The sequence below is a fragment of the Geospiza fortis genome, unplaced genomic scaffold (assembly GCF_000277835.1).
Source record: "Geospiza fortis unplaced genomic scaffold, GeoFor_1.0 scaffold16, whole genome shotgun sequence".
NCBI classification, from domain to species: domain Eukaryota; kingdom Metazoa; phylum Chordata; class Aves; order Passeriformes; family Thraupidae; genus Geospiza; species Geospiza fortis.
In genome coordinates this window covers 249,024-273,446 of record NW_005054302.1, presented here as the reverse complement: position 1 = coordinate 273,446, position 24,423 = coordinate 249,024, and the positions used below count along the sequence as shown (strand labels likewise).

Here is a 24,423-nt window from a genome sequence, read left to right as displayed (position 1 = left end):
GAATGAATGTAGAAATTGAGAATAAAGGGTTTCCATTAAAGAACACTTGAACTCTACTTCTCTGCAAATAATAAGAATAATTTACTCTTCAAGATTAGTGCTTCTGCAATGGAACCTTATTTAAAAAATAGCTGAAGAAAGAAAAAAGATTTCTACAAGTGGTGTTACCCGAGCTGACAGAGTAAGCATATATATGAGACCACTTCAGGAATAGCTTCAGGGGTGTGGTGCAGACAGCCTGAGGTGGACACACACATGCTGCAGCATCCCCTGGGCACCTGGCAGAAGAGATGCCCTCACGCACGGCTGCAGAGGAGATGGGGCTAGGTTGGGCCACATTTTCTGTTGTTGTGACTTTATGGAAGTCAGCAGTGTTTTGTCACCGTTAATTCAGCACATAAACTTAAATGTTTGTTACACAGGTGAAAAATGCATGCGGTTTGGATATTAAACGCCAACCTGAGGTGCTGAGGGGTTGTTTGTTATGTGCAGAGATGTGTAAAGGTGACAAATGCTTCAGGTCTTTTTGTTCCTGTGTAGAGTACACTACACTGTTTTGAGTTTTTAGTGTGGCTTGGGAAAGGTCACATTTGTTTGTAGAAGTCCATTTATACTGTAGATACACATTTTAAATTAAGATGTATATGCAAGCAGCCTCAAAGACACAGCAAGACTTCAAGCTGTTTTTTCAAAAAGGGATATTCTTTCTTTATCAGAAAGAGGATTTTCTTTTCCAACATGTTTTTTTTCCTCTAGTAGATTTTCAGTAATAAAGGCAAAAATGAAATCTCTTTTTTACTTGCACACTTTCAAGAAGCCTATGTCTTAAAAATATTGGAGACTTGGATGCGCCAATTATTAAGATAATGCTATCATTTTCCTGCAGGCAGTACCTAACCAATATTATATTGTATCTTTGTAAAACAATTGAAATAAAAATCATAGGCCTTTTCTGACATCCTTTGCATTTCTTGCACCATCTCCGCTAGTTTTTTCAAAAAAAATATTCATTCTTCTGCAAATGTTTAAGTCCAGATCTGCTGTAATCTTTTGCTCCTCCTAGGCCTTGTAGACAGATAGGTAAAAACAACACTCCAAATCTGCCTTTCTCAAATGTTAAGAAAATATTCTTTTCCTTATGTCTACAAGGAAACCAGGATGTCATTATTCAGTAGATGGCAAATGCAGGAGGACACCAAACCCATTTAAAGTTCTGAAAGAGGTCAATTTAAATTGGAAGACTCGGCAACCTAATATTTGTTATGAGAATATGACTGAAGTGGATGTGAGAGTTAAGGCAGAGTTTTTTCTTTGTTCTTTATCTTATTATTCAAATGTCTGAGTGTGATCTGAGGGACTCTTTGTGGGAAATCTCCACCTGAGCAGGGGAATTCGAAATTTTGCACCGCTGAGCCCTGCTAGTCTCCTCTGTTTCGAACATCAGCAGCTTCCAAGTGGTAGGATGAATTTGTGGTGTGGCTCTTCCAGCAGCTACAAAACCATAAACTCATCCACCCATATATTTAGGAATTCCTTGGTTTCTTTATGGGTGTTGTAGCCACGTACCTTCACAGAGGCAGACAAAGAGGAGGTCTTAATTTACCTGTTGGAACCAGACTGTAACAGCTGCCAAGACTTAGCATTTAAGTAAGTTGTTGGGAACTCCTTATTTCTGCCTGAGGGTTTATACTGAGAAAGTCCATGTCACTTAGCCCAAGCTGCAGGGAGAACGTGTCACTGTGGATTATAATTGCTGATAGAAGTTCAGTCTGTATGCCACAGTTCACATACATTTTTTATGGACTTATAATTAGTGCAATTCCGGTCTCCTGCAGGTTCTGGCTTTGGAAATGAAGAGCAGACCACCCCTAGGGCACCTGCACCTTCTAAGGATGCCCCCAAGGGGAGCGGCAAAGGCACGACGCAGGTATTGAGCAGCACAGCGACTCCACGCAGGAGCTTACTGCCAGCACCAAAAACTGCCGCAGCACCCGCTGGTAAGTGCTCCAAGCTTCAAACACCACCTGCCTTAGGCCAAGAAATGCAGAAACCTTGCTGTGATGCTGTTTTACTGCTTGCTTTTAATTAATTTTCATGCCATCCTTGGGCCCATTGCCGGTGTGCTGATTTGGACTCCATTTACTGTAGACCCTTTTAAACACAGTCAACAGCACAGCTATAATCTCATTTTGTGAGTTATGGGGAGAATTGAAGGCATTTACTGTCCCTAACTACCCATGCCAGAGATTTAATGTATATATTGCTGGTTCTCAACAAGCAGCTTTTTGCAAACATTGCATTGCTTTAGAGACCAAAGCATTCCATCAAGCGGATAATTCATTACTAGGTATGTTTGCAGTGATGAGGATATTGGCCTCTAGGCTTAAGCAATCTTTGGTTTTTTTACTCAGAGAGGCAGAAGGAGGCAAGCAAACAAAGCAAAAAACTCCTAGTCTTGTTTCCAGATTGTTTCCTTGCCTAAATTCTCCTGCTCAATTCAGTTATGTCTCAAATGACCAGTTCCATCAAGTTCAGATTAGATCTGACAGTTTAGATTCCAAAATAAATAACTTTATCCAAGCTGGTTCTTACTCAACAGCATTTCATCTCTATGTAAGTTCCATTGGGTTTGATAGCACATTGCAAATGGAGCTGGGAAGGAAAAGTCGGTGCAAAATATGACACAAAGACTTTATGCATTGCTAGTTCTTGTCCCCTGGTTTCAAGTCAGATTAACGTGTTGTAGTGGTTTGACCTTGGCTGGACACCAGGTCATGGGTCAAGGTAAGGATGAAGCGATAACTCAGCAATTACCATGTCATAAACTTGCCTGATTTATTCTGGAAGGAAACTAAACATAGAAGTAGGGTTACCTGCCTGTGTTATGCAGTCAGACACAGTTCCTGAACAGGGGCAGCTTACAAGTTTAGGAAGTTGTTATTATACACAACAGACAGAAGCAAAAGAAGCTATGATAGTCCAATGTTCTGGTTTAATTTTTTATAAGCCAAGGTACCAGCAATTCATAATTTTTAATTTTTTTTTTACTTAAAAGAGTGTCATGGCCCCTCAAAATGCTAAGCATTTGATAGAGCAAAGGTTGAAATAAATCAAAGAAATTATGAAGGCAAGTTTTTTTTGGCAGTTCTAATCTTGCCTCTCTTGCAATAACATATGAACACTGGGTGTAGATCCCAATGTGATAGAGATATCTACAGAATGTAAATTTTTCTGTTTAGGTATCCTTTGGACAGTGATTTCTATAGGCTTGGTGTTGCATATATATTTATCATCTGACCAGCCTCCTGTGCAAGACATTGCAGTTACTGAACTGAAGTGCTTAGAGCACTCCACAGTTACAGCTGAGGAGCACAGGCACTACGTGTATTGCACACAGCATATTTTATGAAAGGAAGGAGGAAAGTATTTCACAAAGAGGATGGCAGTAATTTAAATATAAATAATATTTCTGAAAGAGTGCAGTATCAGGTAATGTAAAATATTACCTTTGTATTTCAGAGACGTACATAATTTCATCTATGTATGAACAGTCAATTAATTCACAAATGAAACTATCTACCTATAGCAATGAATCAAAAATAGCCATCAAAAATCACATGAAAGCTTTCATGTATTAGATGTTTCTTGAGAAGACCACATGAACTGTAAATTTTCCCTTAAAAAAAAATAAAGACACAACTGCTCAAGAGTGATTGTATTCCTGATATTTCACTAAAAGTGCTTGTGAAATAAATTGGACTGTAGGGAATAAAAAAAATTAACTAATGAAAATGGACTCCTTTAGCTGTGGAGCAGATGATGCTGTACTTCAAATGTTCAAAAAAGAATCTGGCATGGGACAATAGCAGTGGAGGATCGTTGTCATGCAAATTGTTTTTCAGGCATGAACTGATGGCCTTTCAACTGCTCTGTGAAACGAGTGCACTTAATTAGGTTGCAGTGTATTGCACAGCCCTTTTTATATTTACATGTCTGTCAATTTATAGAAAAGGGGAAAGAAAGCACATACCTGACTAGAAAATGAGAGGTCTTTTAATTTCACTTAAATATATTAGCTACTTTGGGAAGTGCAGTGATAACCTAACTAAAACTTACCATTTCTATATTGCTTCATATTTTGTTTAATGATAGGTGAAAGCAGCTCTCCATCAGAAGCTTTGCAACTATAATCTAGCTCTGAAATTCTTATAAGCTTCCTCTTCCCACAGATGTTGATTAAAATATGTAGTACTTGAAGGATACATATATGAATTTTCTGGTTTAAATTTCCCTTAAAATGGAGGAATATCTGCAGAAGGCAATGTTCAGAGGCTCAGTTCTGTCCACCAGGCTGGATCTGCCACCCAACTGTCCATGAAATCAGAGAGCTGTGGGATTTTATTTTTTCTAAGCCTTGTTCTGGATTTTGAGGGGTGTGTGTTATGGGATTCCTATTTCTACATGGTTATTATTTAATAACTGTTGTCATGCATAAGAAATATCCTAATTTGAGTGCAGTGACAGTGGCAATAAAAAATTAATTTGAGCAGCTTGTTCCTACTTGCCCCCCTAAATTAAAGACAATCAAAAGCATTGTTCAAAAAATTCACCCGGTCAATTCCTGTGCTTCTACAAGTACCAGTAAATCATATATAACAGGACAGGCTGTTAAATGCAATCAGTCAAGATGAAAAATAGGAGGCCAGTTTTATCTCAGCTCTCACCAGCAATCTTATAGTGTAAAATGTGCTTTTTTTGATCAGATTCTGCAAAACCCAGACAGCACAACGTCAGCAGGAGGGAGAGGGATGAGCTGTGGTCACCTGAGGGGGGAAGGGTGAGCACCAGCACTCTTGCAAGAATGAAGGGGGAAGAGTCTGCTGCTGCTTTGTTCCCCCTTGCAAACACTTTCCCTTCCAAGCTGAACAGCAGTGTGCAGTGGCTTACATTCATATTGCTCCTGGACTAACACTGGGATACGCAGCACTACCTTGCAGGTGAAAGTGGGAGTTCGTCTGCAAGTTTTCACATTTTCCCACCTTTCTGGGAACCTCTCTGAAACATGCCATAGCACAACTGTGTGAGGAAGTGTCTTGGTTTGAAATTTCAACCTTAAACAGGAGGAGACAATAAAATGCCATAGGATCCATGCAAAATGGCAGAAAGAGGAGTAGTTGTTTTACCTCTTCAACTAACGTTGGATGTTCTGAATTACCCTGAGATTTTCTATTCAGTCCAAAGAATTATTTGTTTTATCAGGTGTATCTTTTCCTTTATTTTTTTAAACACCAGCTAAAGAGACTTTGTTATTTTAATACAAGAACAAGGCAACTGTTTTCAGACAAGACAATTAAATAGTTGTTATCCTTTTTTTCTTATCATATTGACTTCAAATTTGAAACAAACGCAAAGGGAAAAGCACAAGCATTAGCAGTTTCTACTTCAAGAAATACACAGTCTTTCTTCCACATCTCCTTCTTTATTCAGTCATTCAGTGTCTCATAGATCACAGGAAGTAGAGAGTCTCTAGAGAGAATTAGACTGCTCTCATTCTACAGAAATCCATCATATTTCCAGCTTTGCTCATTTTGTCTCAAACAATGCATGCAGGGATGTGTCATTACTCACCAAGGACATGACTAGTCATGGGTATCAGGGGGAAAGGCAGAAGAGAGCTCAGAGGGGCTCCCTGTGTCTGTGAGTGACTGAAGATATTTCCTTGGGTTTGTTTTTTTTTTTTAACTTGCAAACTGCATTGGTTAACTTATAAAATACTCCTGACAACACTTGGAATCCATCTGAATGCAGTTAGTCCCATTGAATTGTTAATGATGTCTACAGCATGTTAGGATTTGTTTTGGAATAAATACTCAAAGTACAATTTGTTAACTTGCTTTCAGTCTGAAGTATGAAAGCAAATTGAAGCCTATCCCAGTATACTGGCTTTTGAAGACTCAAAAATGTACAGGCAAATACAAGTGCTGATTCTGCAGTGCTTGAGGGGATGTGTTGGATAAGGTGTCTTTTGCTCTGGTTCCTAGGCTAGCATTCAGCACTGCTGGGGGAATGGAGAAGTGGCTTTGTTTGTCTGCTATTTTTCTAAGTGATTTCTGGAATGTTTTGCCTTGTGTTTCTAATAATTTTGCATTTGCTCCTTCTGTTTCATTTGGAGCAGGCTGTGTATGTTAATTAGGAAATGTAAATACTTTTACGGAACTATGTGTTTAGAGGCCTTTTTCAAAAGAAAATGTTGTAACAGAGAAGACAAACAAATATTTATGCTCATTGTTCTCTTATGGCCTGAAATATCCCTTTCTTTACACAAGTATAGCTTTTAAAAGAGGGGAAATGTTGAGAGATTTCTAACCTTAAATGGAATGTAGATTCACATAAAAATTAGTACTTTGTGGCTTTGATTACTGGCTACCAGAAACAAAGCTTCTCATTGCATGAGTTCTGTCAGTGGTAGGAGGTGGCAGAGCCTTGGAAAGTGTTCCAGAAAGCCTGGGAGTTAGTGGTAGTTCCTGAGATACCAGGAGCTTTTTGCTAGGAAGCTCAGTGCTAAAAGCCCTGATTATGCAGGAATAAGGCTAATGCACAGGCATTTAACACAGAGCTAATTGGCATTCTGTATTTCCAGTCTGTGGGCAATAACATTAAGAATTTGAATAAATTTTGTTCCAGATCAGATTTAATATACATTATAAAAACGAATTTAGAAGAAAATCATAACACCTTTTGACATTTCAAAATATATATGACAGAATATGATTTGAGGTTCAGGCCTGTAATAAGAACTGAATAATGTTTGTCTTGTTTCCTGAGTTACCCTGGAGCATCAGACCTTTTTTTGTGCATTTTTAGTCTTTGAATTACTTTTCATACACTTCAAGCTAGAAAGGATCAAACTTTATAACCTCCTGCTGCACCATACCCTGTGCTACTGCACATTATGCTAATTACTACACCAGTGCTCTCCCTCAGATATTTTAAACTTGAAATTCTATATTTCTCTGAAATGACAAAATCTGGGTCCAAACACTTGTAATCTAAAGATTTATTTTCCCTGCAGGAAATCAACATGTTTTCTGAATGTTTCTCTTTGAGCCAACCAACAGCTGTTGTTTCAAAAGACAAGAACAAGCCCCATTTTTAGAAAAGCATTCAGCTCAAGCTCTTATATGAGGTCTGATGCCAGGGATGGCTCTTCCCCTAAAATTTCCCTGTGGGTGATGAGCTTAGCAAAACGATAACAGTTTGTTCCCGCAGACCGTCCTTCCTTCTGCCTGCTGTGTGCTTTCTAAATCTCTCTCCTCTAAGGAGGGCCACAGAGAGGCCGCCAGGGCCCTCCTACTTATGAAGGAGAAGTTGGATAATTGCTAGCTCCATGTGTCCCTGTCCCCTTCCCAGCCAGGCTGTGCTGGGCCCTGGCTCTCCCCTTGTGGCACAACGCCTTCTCCCTTGCCTGCTTGCTGCATCGCTGCCCCACCAGACCTCAGGAACCCTGCAAGTCTTTTAAACTGAGCAAGGGCACTGATCTTCCTCATTATTAGTCCTATTTATCTTTCCTTGCCCACATATCTCTTTGCACCATCTTCCTGCTGGTCTTCCACTTTCTGGAGCCAACATCCCCCATGCAGCTGCGCCTGCCGGGCAGTACCCGTACGCAACTCCCAGTGCTCTGCACAGATCCTGCCCTGCCCTCTGCAAAATCCTGGGCTTCTTTGCTCCATTTTCTTTCAACCAAGTTCAAATTGGGCAATTGATTCTTGTTTTGTGCTTAAGGTCAAGGGACTGAGTGAATTCCCCAGGTGTTCCTCATTGAAAATGTCTCAAAACCAAAAGCAGTTAATTATTTACATGCCTAAGGAAAGCATAAGGAAAGCACACACTTTTCTCTACTGTTGTCTGTGTTTGGCATCTGGCATAGCAAAACTTATGGAGGGGCTCTGTATATGGCCCATTCGTGCATTATGTTTTTATTTTGAAAGCCCCAGAAAACCAAAGCCTTGTTACCTGATGCTTGAATCTATAACTATATAAACTATGTCTTATAAATCAAGCCATGGTTTTGTCTCATAGCTGCTATGTCAGGTTGGTTCTCAGTAATGAAAAGGGCACCATAAACTTATTTTATGCCCTACTCTGTAGTAAAGTACAGTGTAATAGGGGGCAGGCACAGGCAATTTCTATCTTCAATCACCTCACTGTGAAAAGTATTAATCACAAATGAGAATCTTAGCCTCAATGTGTTGCATTTATGAACAGCAGAGAAAATGGAGATGAACAAAAGCAAAGGTATGAGCAAGCGTTCAGTCTTTACAAGCCCCTGACAGCTGATGGTGTGATTTGCCTATGAACAGTGGAAGAGAGTCAAAGAGGGTTTTAGAACTTGTCCCATGCTTCCCTCCCACAAACAGTTGGAGATGCAGGTGCATGTGCTCTTTCCAGAAGCACTCTGCAAGCAAATGCTGAGAGACCGTGCTAGGAATTATGCAGCTCAGCTTCTGGTGCGTGGCAAATGCTGTGTCTGCAGCTCTCTGCATGCAAGTTCTGATGCAAGCAGAAGTGGAAGGGTGAAAGATGCATCAGAAATAAACCTATATATACTGCAGCTGTGACTAGGTGTGGCTTTGGAGGGAGCAGAAAACTAGTAAGGCAGTAAGTGTCCCTCGAGCTTATGATCCCCATATAAAATTATCATTTTTCTCCACTGTTGAAAGAGCCAGGTCACATATGTATTAAGCAAAATGGAAGATAGTGTTAGCTTTCGGACTGCCACTGTCATTAGGCACCACCAAGAAAATCTGATTTTTTTTTTCCTGCTTTAGATACTTCAGATTCTGTGGGACATTTTCCTATAAGATAGCTGTGAACATACTCATAAGAGAGGGGAAGTCAATAAGGCAAACTTTGTTTTCCCTCTATAGCAAGTCATTTGCCTTAAATCTCTCTGTTTTTCCTGTGTATGCAGGTGCTGTGACACAGCCCTTCAGACTAAAATTCAACCCTCAACAAACTCTAATGGTTAAAAAAAGGAAAGCAAACAGGAAACTACATTATTGTCCCAGGGGTTTGCTTTTTATTGCTCTTTCTCCTTCTTTGATGAAAAATTTCTGCTTGAGATCCTGTGACTGTCACACCATGGTCAAAGGAGCAGGGCAGGACCTCATGTTACTGCACTCAGCACGGTCCCCACAGCTATTTTGATGGGAGCTGTGGGTGGGCAGGAGGAGCCGAGCTTGGGTGGCCCCTCTGGCTTTCAGAGGAAGTCGTGTCTCCCTGGTGCACAGGCAGTCTCTGGCTGCAGAGCTCTGACAGCTGGCAGACCATCCCGAGGCCCTGAGCAGAGAGCTCCAGTGGTGGGACAAGTAACAACAGACACTGAGTTGCCTCTCTCAGAAATATTCCATGCCCTGGTTCATCCCACACTGGCACAGTGTCTTGTGGGTTTGTGCCCTGAATGTGCTTGCCCAGCTCTGTCCCTGCCTGACTTACTGCACAGACAGAAACCCACTCTCGTGTCCAGGCAGCCACATCCAGCACAGCTCTGACACGTCCTGCCTGCTTCTGGTCCTGGCCTCTCTCTTCACTACATGAGACCACCTTGGAAAGCTGGTCTCCAGAAAAGGCAGCTTCCTTACCTGGGGCAGGGACTTGCGGGTAATTTCAGTCAGCTTTGCACAGTCCTATTCTGCTTCTCCTGCAGCCCAGAATGAGGTTGCACAGCAAGGGGAAGAGATAGAACACAGCACTCAGACCAGATAGGATGGGTTACCTGTGTAGCCATTTGTGCCTTAATGGCATTTGTCATGGTGCAGATGACTGAAAAGCCAAGGTAGTGTGTAAGACTTTCTGTCGTTCTTCAGCGCTGTGCATGCCAGCTCAGCTGCACGTACACAGTTGTGGTTGCAGGCACATCAGGTTGGCATCCAACCCAGAAGTGCTGTGTAACATCATTCTGTGCAGAGCCCAGGACATGCGTTGGTGAAATACAATTTGCCATTTTGATGTGTATCTTAGTGACACAGTTCTGCACAGTTACGAACAGAATTATAAACCAGGTGTCTTTCTACCTTTGTTTTTTTTTTTCCTAAAACAGGTGTGAAGAAAGAAGTGCAAAAAGATCAGGATGCTAGCAGACCAGCTGTCTCATCCCCTAAGAAATCAGCAGTAACAACCACCAAACTCCATTCACCAGGTATTTATGAACCTGAAAGCAGTGTTTCAGGAAAGATTTAAACTTGTTGACTTTGCATTTCTTGTTAACACACTCAAATCTGAGACCTGTTATTGTTAAGTGAGGATTGATTGTGTCCCAGGTTCATTAAGCTGGCTACAGCAGGCTTTGTCATACCAATGCATGAGCTGAATAGACTTTTGTTCTCTTTGTTATAACCATGCAATCATCTCTCTTTCAAAGCAAAGAGTTGTTGCTATTACATGTTTAAGGGCACAGGAATATTTTTTTTATCATTATGATTTTCTAACATAAGAAGATGACAGATGCATTTAGCAAAATAAAAGATACCTCAGAGAATTTCCTGGAGTGATAATGTACTGCTCAGAATCTACTCTTACTTCTATGCAGAGACACTAAATTTCCTGGGGTATTTCTGTGCATAACTGGAAAAGGGACTATCTATAGAGAAAGCCTCCAAAGTGCTATTGGGACATTATCAACTTATACCTCAATATTGGGCACAAATGCATGGTTTTAACATTCCTGAAGAATACCTTTCTTTACTTACTAAAACAAAGAGAACTGGTTTCTATTTATGTCTACTGAGTGTACATTAATAAATGGATAAGGTGCCTAAAGACTTTTGTGAGGCTGGCCTGTGGTTGATCTAAATTTCTGAAATGAGTGTGCGTGGCCCCACTGATTTCATTGTGCTTGCAGTTTATCTTCTGTTACCTCATTTTTAAGACTCTGCTTGAATACTTAAAATGTCATCTCTACAGCTATGTGATACTTAAGTTATAACTGTGGGGGATAGAACCCCATGTTGCTTCATTTGGTGGCAAAATATAAATAATGTAGAAGAGCTCTCCAGCTCCTATAACTTACACCAAGACTTTCTTCATTATTATTAAATTCAATCTCTATTCTTCTTCTCAACCAACAAAATCAATAAAATGGAAGGTTAAATTTAATCTTCCCAGGCACCAACAGGACACAAAATTCTTCTCCTTACAAAGATACTAGAGTAAAAAGATGAACTTAACACTGTCCTCTGAGTCATATAATTTACAGGCTATTTTGCACCTGGTGAGATCACAGAGAGATCCAAAGAATTTGTTGCAGAGAGTGCCAGACCAGAAGCTCACCCGTGTTTATAACGGTGGGAGTCCAGTTTAAGCATCAGCACTGATTGTGGCTGTAGCAGCGTGTTATAGCTCAGCTGATTTGCTTCCACTGGGATTACAAAGCAAAATGGAACACTGGAATATTTGTACAATGTATTTGTATTGTCTCAAGGAGGTCTGCATCTCCACGGGTGACTTAATGATTTTCAAGGCCTAAAGTTTTGGCATATCCAATGCACGAGGCCTCAAAGGTTTCTTCATTCTCATGAGAGGTTGAGTAACTGACCTCCATCCATAAGACTGATTAAAAATTTGTTCAGCTTGCTTGTCTGCAATTAAGCCAATGTAAATTTGTTTATCACTTTAAGGATCAAGTAGGGAAATAAACCTCATCTTCATTTATTCTTAGAGTAGCCTTTGGCATTCTTTGAAATAGATGCAGCAATAACAAAGCAATAATGACAATTTTTTCACCTACTTAACAATTTCAAAAAATACTCAGAGCAGCCTTTGAAGAGGACCACATGCATTGTAGCTGATGCTAAAGGGCAGTCACAGACTTTCCTCCATCAGAATCACAAGCTCCTTCATCATTTACACTTTTTGATGGGAGAGAAAGCGTCTCACAGGTAATTCCACCACAGCTACATCAACAGGTTCCAAAATTTCTGAGTGCTGTTTCTAGGTTGTATTTGCCCCTGTTGCTGGCCTTCTCACATTCAGTCCCTTTTAATCAGTGCTGGTTTTTGACTGTTGGACACAAATTTTTTGAGCTTTGGCTCTGAAGACTTGCAAGGGAGTTTTGAGATGCAGAGTCTTGCAGGGATCTCAGTTTTATCCTTTGATGCAATACTGTTCCTGAGATCTGTGTATAGGAACAGGTGTCTATAGATGCAAGTGCTCTCCTTCCACTCCATTTTAGAATGGAGCCAACTGCTTCTGGCATCTGTCACTCCACAGAATGCTTGATAACAATTGTCTCTAAGTAATTGGCTCACTTTCCTTACCAAAATGTTGGAAATTGGACAGTTAAAAGGCGAATAAATTGCATTCCCCATCTAAATCCTCATGGACAGTGTTAATTATGAGTATATACTTGTTATGTCTCCTTAGTTCAAACACTCACATAGATAAAAAAGACTTGGGAGTTTTGAAGAGGATCAAAGGGGTACAGTGATTTCAGCACACACTGGGTTTGCCCCTATGGTCCCCCCATCAGCAAAAAGGACATTGAGGATAAGGGCCAGCATCATTAATATATAGCCTGTTTTGTGCAGAGCAACAGAAGAGAGACATCAATGGCAGAATAAGCTTAGTAAGCTGCCTTTCAGACCCAAATGAACCGAGAAATTCAGATTCATCCCTGAGGAGAATAGCACCATTTAATTTACAAGGACAGCTTATAATACTGACAAGGACAACACAGAGATGTGCACTTCAAATCTTCCAGTGAACGGGCTAGAAAGTTGTAAGACTAAGCAACCTGACACATTTCTGTTTTAATTAAAGACTGAACTGATTTCAAGAGCTTTTCTGTACACTTCTCCCTAAGCCTTCTGTTGTAACATCACCATCTTGCTTAAACAACTCAAGATTTTTATACTAAAAAGACAGATATTTATGGCTCTTGCTTTTATGAGTTTCTTATTTTGTGGTATTACCTACTGCACAGCTAAGAAGTATGAATGGAAGAGTCTGTATTTTCTTATTGTTGCACAAAAAGGTTGACAGGCTTTAAAGTGACATAAAAATGTATAGAGGGCAATAGCTATGATGCTTGAACTCTCCTAATGACAAAAACTCCTTGTGCTATATTATTTGGGTCTTCCAACGACATGGCATTAGTCTGGACACTGCACAACATGGTATTCTTTGTCACAAATGCAGGTTGTGGACACAAATTGTTTCAAAGGGGTTTTTGCACTCTTGGCTCTTTGCAGTTGCACCATGAGATGCTTGGAGACATGAGGCAGCATCTCTGCTGGAGCAAGCACCCTGTAAGCTTAGCCTGGAGCCAGGATGTAGCTGAGCAAGATAGAAGATATGCTCCCAATGGCTCCACACAAGCTGGGAATCTGAAAAAGAAGAAATGCGCTACTGGGGTACTGCTCTGGGGAAGCCATACTGTTCCCCTGGCTGGTCTTGTAAAACTGCCCTTAAGATCTATTTGCACACCCAGACCACAGCCTTGAAGATCTAAAAGATCTAAAGCACCTCTGACAAAATTACCTCTGGAATTTGTAATGCTCTATTTTACAAATTGGCTCAGATTCATACCATCAGAGGCATCTCTGTGGAAGGATTCTTTGGCTTTTTAGGAAAGGGACAAGTAGCATTCATGGCAGAAGACTGTCTCCTATTACATTGATTGGTGGAGACTGGTGGTGGACATGGTTTCTGTATTGTTTTCAGGAACTGGATACTACATATAAAACTACAAACTGTCCCCTTTTATCATATTCTTGCACACACAGCCTTTTCTACTAACACAGAAATGTTCCAGGCCCATGTCCACTGTCTCTAGTAACACATGGGACAAAGGTGCCTGACTCATATTTTCTCCCTCTTTCTTACTGACTTTCACTTCTAGGGTAAAAGCTGGAGGATAATGGGAGGATCTGTTGAGGACTGGAGGTTCCTGGCCAGTATTCAGGAATGAGCTAAAGACCATCAACTGAGGGGCAGCAAAAGGGTAGCAATAAAGACTGAGGGTAGCAAAAAAAGTCACTAAGCTGTGCAAAGGTGATGCCCAGCTGGCCATAAGTGTTTGCAGAGGAGAGTCCTCAGAAAGCAAAGAAAGTAAAGACAGAACAGATTTTCCAAGCAGTGGCTTGAGCAGCCTGATACCACCAGAACACTGCCCCTTCTCACTTCATCCTCATGACTGGGTATATCCACAGAAAGGGATAGTTGACTCAAGCAGGATGTGAACTTAGGAAAAATAGCCCTACTTTCCTGAAGTGGCTTATCATGAGTAAGCTTCAGTTCTGGTGCCATTGATACGAATATGACACTATACCCTAAACACAAGCTACACGAGTGCTTTCACATCTTTGTACAGCATCAGGCTTGCTTCAAGCCAACCTGGAGCACATCAGAAGAGCCAGAGTCTGTCTGGGCCTATTTCTGCAGGCAAACCATGTAGTGATTCTGGTGTGATCAATGATGCTGAGAGAGCAGCCAAGCAGGGCCAGTGATGTAACTCTTGTGCATTGTGTGGTACTTGGTGGCACTTCAGTATGTATCTGCTAAGTGCTGCAATTTTGGACATATTGTAGATGTGAGAGCAAGAGGAACTCTCGAGGTAGACTGCAGTATTGTAGATAAAAAAGTAATAGTGATATCCCAATAGCAAACAATCCATGCTATGTTTGCATTCAGGGAGGGACAACTCTAACCCCACATTGTCCTGTGTAGAGGCAAAATGAAATCTGCAAAGGCAAAGGAAAACTGGCGCCTCTGTCGAGTCACCAGGCTGGGGTTCATGTGAACAAAGAAACCATGTGTAGAGTAGAAATGTCACCTAGCTGTTTTCCACATCATCAATAAGATAAGGTGAATCCTGACCTGGAAGTGCCCATTTCTCTCACTGCCAAGAGAGATGCAGACCTCTGTTCTTGTAGACATCTAGCAGAGGTGAGGTGCTTCCTTCCTCTAACAACCTCAGTTCTCAGTGATACACTCTTAGGACAGCTCTCCTCAACTTGTAGAAGACTTTCAGGCTCAGACCCTGAGGTAAGATGAACTGTTATAAAGCTTTGAGCTTTGGCCCCTAAAGAAACATATTTCACTTTTTTTTTTTTTTTTTTAAGACTGAAAGTTCTGTGTGAGTGCTACAGACCTTTTTTTTCTTTTGTAGGGATGTGTCCCAGAGGCCATAGAAACACATAAAGATCATGTCTGTACATGTAAACTATGTGATCTGAATGGTCTTTTCTTCCCCCCTCATTTGTAGGACATTCCAAGCAAAGGCCAACCACCCCAAAGAATGGATTCTCCCCCAAACCAGGAGAGGGGCGAGACACTGAAAAGCAGTTTGTTCAGAAACTGAAGGAAAAGTGTGATGAGCAGTCCCGGCAATTGATCAATATCCGAGATGAGCTTAAAAGGGCCAGCTGTGGCTTTGATGTCTTTGCTATAACAACACAGTACTTTTTCAGACAGGTACGTGCAAAGAGTGCTTCTTACCACTGTAAAGATTCTTCGCCTTTATACCTCTCACTTGCCCGAATTTATTCCATGGTCACTGAAAATTTGTTCTTGGGACTAAAGCATGTAATTTCTCTACAATTATTATTATGAGAAGGGAATTCAAATTTCATAGAATTACAGAAAGGAAAACTGCAATGACAAAGGAAATCTGGTGCCTCTGTTAAGTCTCCAAGCTTGGGGATTGGGTGGCCAAAGAAATAGTGCGTAAAGTGTAGATGTCATCCAATCTGATAAGTTCAATAATTTGATGCCAAATATTTGAAAAAAAAGGGTGTAGGAGCTTGGAAAAGGAAGAATTTTGAATGAAGCATTTGTTATAAGCAGAGGTTTTTAGGAGTAAAGGAGATGCAGAAACTTAGAAGGCCCAGTCTCTGATTGCTAGAGCTGGAATGGAAGTGTAACTGAGATATTAATACTTGTGAGCAACCAAAGCTGTTAGATGAAGGAAGCAATTTGATTTCCCACAATAATTATCTACTCTTCCTGTTCACCATGAATCGGGCAGGGTGTCCCTGTCACAGGGTTGCCAGTTCCTGAAGATGTTAGGATAACATTATCTCAGCATGCAGAAGATTACACACAGCAGGTATAGAGAACATAAAGAAAATGCTGCTGGTAATTAGAGAACCTTATTTATTCACTCAAGTCAAAATGAATACATTGTAAGACAACCAAAATAACCATGAAAGACTTGAAGGTATTGCTTGTTTCAAAAGCTGTTTAGTGATGTGATCTAGGAAATGTAGCTGGACTCTGAGGTCATACACACCATCCCCATGTATTTTATGACATCCCTGGTTAATCTGGTGTCCCAGCTACCTTGTAAAACAGGCAGACAATCACCAGCAGTAGGACCCAAGGCATGGATAATACCCCTGATGGCCTGTTTGTCTACTTTTGGAAAACACAAGAATAAATGTTCTGTGTTAAATTGGAGAAAGAAGAGCAAGGAAACAAAACCTAAATTAAGTGAGTCTTAAAGGTTCTGAAATACTTTATTTAGTTTTGAGGGTTTTTATATTAGTGAGAAAGGTTACCTTTGAAGAAATAACCACGGTTCACACTTTTCCCGAAGTAGGAGCTGATCTTGCCAGGGAAGATTCACTGAACTGAAAAAACAAGGAGTTTTTAAAATGTCCTAAATATTTTAAATACCTTCCCAGGAGATCTTCCCTCTCTATTTGTCTTTAGACTTGACATTTCTGTATTTCAGGACTTGTTAGGTATTTATAAACACTTTTGGGTGGGTTTTTGTTGTGTTTTTTGGGATTTGGTTTTTTTTTTGTTGGGTTTTTTTTTAGTTTGGTGGTGTTTTGTTGGGGTTTCTGTTGTTGTTGTTGTTGTTTTGTTTGTGGGTTTTTTGAGCTGCCTGTGGAGTATCCTTGTTTAAATCAAAGGGAAATAAAAAAGGGCAGAGCATTGTCAGCTCAGCTTTGTCTGTGCATTGTCCACTGCGGAGAGATTTTTCATCACATGCCTCATTTCACAGTTTGCTGAAGGAACTCTCATATCTCCTTCATCTCCTCTGGATATGTTTTAAATGAGAACAGCTGCTGCAACTGAGCTTTGAGATGACTGTTCTGCTGTTGGTGCATGTTGGATCTGTCCTGAAAATGCCTCCTAAATTGAACAGCTCAGGTGTCTTTATTTAATAGCATCCTCACAAAGTCTGGCCAAGCATAGCTGCACCTCACATTCCCAGCTCCTCTGTATTTCTCAGGCTAGCTGGGGATTGCAGTAATGCTCCTCTGAGTGCCTGGAGGTGAAAAATAATACACCTGTAGAATTTAAGCACCTTCAGGTTTGGGCAGGATTAGATGTAGATTTGTTCCAGATCCATGCAGATGTGGTACCTCCTTTAGGAGTATGGTTGCTTTAGGCTTCATTTTTAGTGCATGCAGGCATGTGAGCACTTCATGAAGACTATTTAAAGCACCAAAGACCTGAATTTCTGCTTGAATTACTCACCTGTTTTGTCTGAGACTTCCAGGGAGCGCTAAGGCTGCTGCACTCTTAAAGTCAATGCTAAAGCTGAGAGCCTATATACAGTGGGGCAATCTGGGACTACTCAAGCAGTTGTGTAACTGGGCAGTCATTTGTCTTGCAACATAGACACAGGCTTACAAGTTTTTGAGTGTCATTTGAAAACACAATCTGTAGACATTTTCTGAAGTGGCATTATTGTCTGAAAGCCTGAGCAAAATTGAGTTGGCTGTCTTTGGGTTAGGGCAGCGTGGGAAAAAATAAACCAACTTTTCACATTATAAAAATAATAACAGTTGGGTGTATCTGTTTCTGAGAACCCTGCAGACAAAGTGATTGAGGTCTGAGTGGAACTGCAGTTTGGCAAAGGAAAAACATTCTTTTGATAAAAAGGTGCAGCCTTATTCCCGAGAAGTTTAGGGTTGGTTTGTCCAGCTAGCAGTTCCACTCTTGTGTAGCAGAGGGCCCAATCCTATTTTGATTCTGGGGAGTCTCTTTTGGGCTGATAGTAGTTTGTGTCTAATGTCTCTCTCTCCTTACATCAAGGCAAAATAATGTTCAAAACATAGATTTTTCTCAGATTTGGACCTAAATTCTGTTGTAAAATGTGCTCCTAGGCAATGAGGACAGGACTGAGTCTTAAAAACAGCCTAAGGACCAGGGTAGGTGGTAAGTAGGTGTAAGTAGGCCCATGTCTGTGACTCTCTTGTCTTGCTTACTCTCTCTTCTCTTTCCAAAGCTGAGGAAAGCACCAAGGCAAGTGGTCCAACAGACATGTTTAGCTGTGTAGAAAGAGAGTGTTGTATGTAACAAAGAGTGTTGGACCACACCAGCAGTTTCTTTGAGTGCTTTAAGATTACATAAATTATATTTTCTTATCATTTTTTGGATTTGCTTTCTGACTGTTTCAGACCACTGCTGAATGGTATCCTGAAATCATCTCTCTTCCTCAGCTGAAAATGCTCTTAATTGGCAAGATTCTTTTAATTGGCATGTAGAAGTGCACAACATGTAGCAGTATTTAATGCAGACCCATTAAATGCCACTTAAAACAATTTTCTATCCTTGGGAAAAGCCTAGGCAATCAAAGCAGGTGATAACTGAGGGAATAGATGTAAAAAATATTAAAGCAGTAGTTCTGACATAAGCATGAAAAGTAATGATTGCAGTGCCTATGCAGAGCATGGCTTTTAATTATTATTTAATTAGCAGATGTATTAGCTTAAGACCCTCATATATGCACATGACTCTTGTTGACTTTTGGAACTGCTTCAAACTGATTCTGAAGAGGAGCAGATTAAATTTGTCCTTAAGGTTGTCAGATGTTCCTCTTGCCGACACAGCCCTTGTGCTGTGCTGGTATGGCACAGTGAACTGGCTGATGGAGGTGGAGTGATACCAGGAGGACTTTTTAGAGCAAGTATTTCCAGAGCCCTGGTCTGGATCACTCCTGACCTGCTCTGGCTTGTTGACCCAGTGATAGTGGCAGTCCTGGCCCAGTTTCAGCCCTGTTCAGAGAAGTGTCCGGCGGTGATCTCTCTTGGAAGTGGTAACAGTGCCATCTAAAGGGGAGTAACCCAAAGTGACAAATCCAGGGGAGAAAATCTTTCTGGACAGAAAAAGGGAGGGGAAAACAATCCATTTTCATATCTCTAGTACACCACAGAAGTGTTTGTGTTGGAAACTGGGCTAATGGCTCTCTGCAATCCAGCCTGCCCCAGCAGGCAGAAAGTGCAGTCCTAGGTCTGCTTCTGAAATTTCAGAGGAGGGCTCTAGAGCTCCAGCGCATGAGGAGAAAGGATCCTTTCTGGACTGCAGGCCTCAAGGGTGGGAGCAGGTGAGGGAAAGGGTTATGCTGGCGTAGTCTGTCCTGTACTCTCCGTGGGTCTGGAGGAGTTTCCAGACCTGCAGCATGGCCTCTTGATATGGTTTTCATCAGGGGAGAAACTCCTCAGGACAGGTGTGGGAAATGGATTTGATTTTGTCTGTGGGAAATGGATCTACAAATGTGCTACAGGTCCCAGCACAAATGCAGCTGGGAATGGAGGAACCACAGAGACATCCTGAACAAGAGGTGGGACAACACTGCAATATTTGGTGACATCCTAGAATTTTGTGTCTACCAGGACTGGGAAAGGCATGTCACCAGTATGTATTGTTACATTCTCACTATTCCAGAAAAGTAAACACACACAGGAATGTCGTGCAAAAGCTAGGATGGGCAAGAAAAACCTTTTCCCTCATTCGAATAACAAACAGGAGTGTGCTGGTGTGTGTTTTTGAGAGTAATGTCCCTGTCCTGGGAATGGACAATATGCCACCCAGTGTCATGTGACATCCTTGGCCAGATGCTAATGACCACTTTGCTAGAGGCAAAATTGGTCATGCTGTTTACAAGTCGCTTGGCACTTCCCACCACTGCCACCAAAACATTAATTTGGGCTAACATTTCAGGGGATTATCTCAGGCTAAGCTGAAAATGGTTTATTTTCACAAATGTCTCATAGAATAAGTTCAAGAGAAATATATCTATTGTTGGTGCCTGGTGCTGGCAGAGTGGAAAGAAGCCAGTACTATCAGAAAGATTGACCTTCTGGCTTTCAGGGGTAATGCTTTCCCAGCATTTGCAAAATATGTTTGAATTTGGCCCAAGAACAGTGCTTTGAAAAGTGCCATTCCTCCCTCCTCACTTAGGTACACTTAGGCTACGTGTCCTGTATTGAGCAAGTTCATTCTTTTCATTGCTCCTGATGAAGACCAGAGCAGTCAGAGCAGCTTAATATTTTCATTCTGTATCCTGAAAAAAAATACACTTTGGTCTCATCAAACACTGACAGTTTAGGGCTATATATCAAAAACATTGTATTGCAAGGAAAACAAACTACTTTCTTTATTTGGGAGGGAAAAAATAGAAAGAAGCTCTGTCATCATTTAGAGCTTTCTGAACTGATTTTTAAGGAGAAATGCACATAGTTTGGTATGTGGGGCTATTAGTTATGGTAAAACAGAGCAGTAAGAATCCAGAAGTGTACTTCTATACATGCAAACATTACAATGAAAGCTCTGTAGATGGAATGGGACTTGGAGGCCACTTACGCATGATCAGTCTACCCAAGGAATGGATTTGGGTTTGTGAAATTAAGGAAATCACCTTCTGCAGGCCCCCTGCTTATTTGCTGTGCATGCTAAAAGTCAGGTAGTGAGTAGGTAAGGTGCTATAGGAAAAGGAACCTTAAAGCAGCTGAGTATCTCTGCCCTCCTCATCCTTTGGGTACCTGGATCTTACACTGCTTCCAGACAGCATGGCCAGCTCTGCTTCAGGCCCTGCAAAACAGAAGTAAAAAGGTGTAGGAAACCTCGTGGCTTCTCCTTGTGTCCTCAGTGACCTTCTTAGAGACACTGCTGTGACAAAATTGCGAATTTCAGTTTTGGAAGGTGGAAGAATATGCTTCTCTGGAAAGCATTGGTTTAGTTACATGGCCTTTTTTTGGAAAAAAAACCCAAACAAATTAGACTATGTTTGTATCCTTGGCTGGAGACACGAAAATGGAGACACTTGGCTAGTTACACATAAATATTTTAAATTTTGAGATAAAAAAGAAATAGCCCCAGGCATTCTAATGTTCCCCTTGAAGAGTTTTAAATGGTCATTAAAAATTAAAGGCCTCTTTATTTACATGTTGTCCTTGAAGAGAAATATTTTTAGGATGCTTGCCAAGCATCAGGTAAAAGTGGATTTATTTTCTCCTTCTGTTTGTATTATTGATCTCCGTAAGCAGATAACTTTGACAGCCTTGATTTTATACTGCATTCAGAGGAAAAACACATAAGAGTCAGAAGCGGTTCTTGTGGTGCTGGCAGCCTCCAGGGTGGGTCTGAGCTTGAGGGATTTGGCAACACATTGCAAGTGGTGTGAAAAGCAGTGATGAGTAGTAGGGTCCAGTGCTATTGTGGCCTCTGATCATGCAGAGGACAGGGAAAACCCAAACCACAGTGCTTTCCTGCTGTTCTTTAGGTTCAGCAAAGGAGTCAATGGAAATGTGTACCTCTTTTGAATTCCATGCATTTTAAATTCCTCTCTTACAGCAAAGAGGAAATATCCTCAGATCAATCGTTGTTTGCTTTTTTGGTGTTTTGTTTTTTGGAGGTTTTTTCCTTTAATTGATTAATTGATTATTCCCCAGAGGCATTCTACCAAGATTTCTAGTAAGAATGTAACAGAACAAAGGCTTTACAATTCAGTGTAGATCAGTAGGTGCAAGGTTCATATATGAAAGTATTAATCACACCAGAAACTGAAGAATTTTTCTGTTTCCATGTGGGAACAGAAATTTTTACCAAATGAAAACTTATAGATACCTTTCAGGAAGTGAATAAGGAAACCATAACTCTCATTAGCAGCAGGGTGGACAAGACCTGGCCTGTCCAGGTGAGAGGGAACCCCTCCTCTCTTTGGGGGTCAAAAAGCAGAGCCTCCATTCAAAAGCAAACTTTTCAGCACATCTCTTGTTTTACACGCATATTTGTGTGCATAAAGTATTTATAACAAGACCAAATGTCACTCTTTAAATTTGCTGTTAAGGAGGAGGCTATGCCTCAGCTCACAGATAATCTTCAGAAGTCATTTCAAAATGAAATTTTTGAACAGAAGTCTAAGGAAGGTTGGAATCAGCCTAGAGAGAGGTCAAATACTGAGTTCCCTCCCAGAAGAAGCAGTGACCACTGAGTAACTTAACACATATTTACTTGCTGGTGGTTGCTTCTCAGTAATCTGTCCCTCTGGCAGATCCAAGTCCTTCTTTCCTATGTGGCCAACCTCAGGCATCACCTAATCCCTCATTCTGATGCCCATCACAGCATCCCAGGAGCTCTCCTGCCCTCAGATACACACCCATGGCCTTCCCTACCTTTTCCCTGCTGGGGTTTTCACACCTCTGGCAGCAATAATTTTGTTTGGTGGTTTTACATCCCCCTCAGGTCAAAGTAGCACAGCCATTAATAGAGACATGTCCAATAATGACCTATATGGGCATTATAATAATATTGGCAACAATGATCAGTGCAATAGAACTTCAGCTTTTTCAAGTGATCTTAATACTTCTAAAAAAATGAACAATTTATTATACATAATAAAGGTCTGGCAATGCTAAATGTACATCAAACCAACTATGTGCCAGCTTTTTAATTGCAGGAATATTAGGGTTTTAGCCATCACAAAACATAAAGGCTAGCCTCACTGAAAAAAATCAATTTTTTATCTTCTTATTTACCAGTGGAATACAATCTGTTTAAGTTAACATTAGCTTGTGTTTAATCAAATTACACAGAACAAAGAACAAAAAGATGATGGGATTGAACTGGGTTTGTTGAAAACAGAAAGGACTTGGCTGACTGAATGTGTTCCTCTTTGTTAATATTTGAGTTCTATAGAGCATTCCTAATAGAAATGAAGACATTGAAGTTTTTGTTATTCCACAGTCATTCCAAGAAGTGCCAGACATTTTGAGGATGACACAAAGATGACGTCCCAGTCCTGGAGCATTTAGCATCTAAAAAGGCAAAAGCCTGATGAAAACTGGTGTGTCAAAGTGACTTAGTCTGGAGATTACCATGTATTTAGTTTCTTAGGGGATTTATTTGGGACGATAGGCGGGTGTTTGTGTGTGGGTACACACACCTGCATGCACCCAAGCACACCGTGTTGCGTGTTCTGCTTTCAGGTACCCTCTGGGAAGAGGATCTGTGTCTCCAGTGGCTGTATAGGGGATAGGTCTAGAGCACCAGGGAGCCTGGGATCACCAACAGGGTCACAGTGATAGGCACCACTGGATGAGGACTGGACAGTGAGATGTCCTGTCAGTGTCACCCTAGTGCATAGTGAGGGCAGCCAAGAAGTCAAAGCAAACCCACATACAGCAGGAGGTGCAGAGGCAGCATCAATTGTGTCTATGAAGCTCTGTGGGCTGTAGAAGAGAGCCCAGCGAGCAGTTTCCCTTCTGCAGACAGGGATACTCCCACTGTTCATGTTTATTTACACCAAATGGATGTGATGAATATTTTACATCCCACACAGGTTTGTCCCATCTGCCCTTGTTGGTGTTCCCGTGGTGCAGTGAGCGCACGGCTCCAGGCAGCTGCAGAAATGAGCAGCAGGACGTGTCCTCAGCAGCACTGCTGGGCTGATGGCTGCTTCTCAGGCAAACAGGCTCCACAGCTATTCTTATTACCACACTCTCATTTCATCTGTGGGGGAAAATTAGCTGTATTTCTTCCTTGTTTTGTTTTGTTGGGGTTTTTTAAATTGCTTAGTGCGCTACTGTCAATGAATAGACCCAGAGCGATGCTTATCCTCCGGGGATGTATTGAGTGTGTGCAAATGGATTGTACAAGAAGCCCTGGCACCTTTGGTGTGCTGGCTGGAGGGGTACTGGGGCTCCCCACCATTCACCCAAGAGGTGCCTGAACTTGGACCTTATCTGGGGCTGGAGGTGCCTTTATACACCTGAGCTTTGGTACCCCAGGCACTTGGCTGCATGCTGCAGAAGGACCCTTTTGGTCCCACGGCTCTTCAGTTCTGCGCAGGGTCTTGGCTTCCCCCAGAGCAGAGAAAGCTGTTTTCCCCCTTCTTCTGGAATATTGCATCACCTGGCATATGGGACATTCTTCCTGTGCCTGACATAGGCACCTTGCTCAGGCTGAACCTTAGCCTGGGGGATTGGTCTGACCACAAGACAGTTAAGTAGTGAATGCCTTCAGCAGCTGAAGTTGGCTGCCTTTCTGGAAATGGTTTTTGAAGCTTCTTGGAAAAACTTGTGTAATGCTGAGCTGCCTGTTTTAAGCTGCCCCACACTTAGCAGCCAGGCAGGAGGTAAGCACCAAGGCAGGCCTGTGATAGGCAAAGCTCCCCAGCCCTCTGGA

At 41.4% G+C, this 24,423-nt stretch overlaps 1 protein-coding gene across 1 annotated transcript in view; it reads left to right on the top strand.

Annotated features, from left to right (window-relative positions):
* MTUS2 (microtubule associated scaffold protein 2) overlaps window positions 1–24,423 on the top strand; it is a 256,506-nt gene that overhangs the window by 191,694 nt on the left and 40,389 nt on the right. The window contains exons 7-9 of the mRNA XM_031065999.1: window positions 1,836–1,997; window positions 10,103–10,201; window positions 15,266–15,474. Coding sequence (XP_030921859.1) covers window positions 1,836–1,997; window positions 10,103–10,201; window positions 15,266–15,474 — 470 coding nt within the window. The remainder of the gene's footprint in view (window positions 1–1,835; window positions 1,998–10,102; window positions 10,202–15,265; window positions 15,475–24,423) is intronic.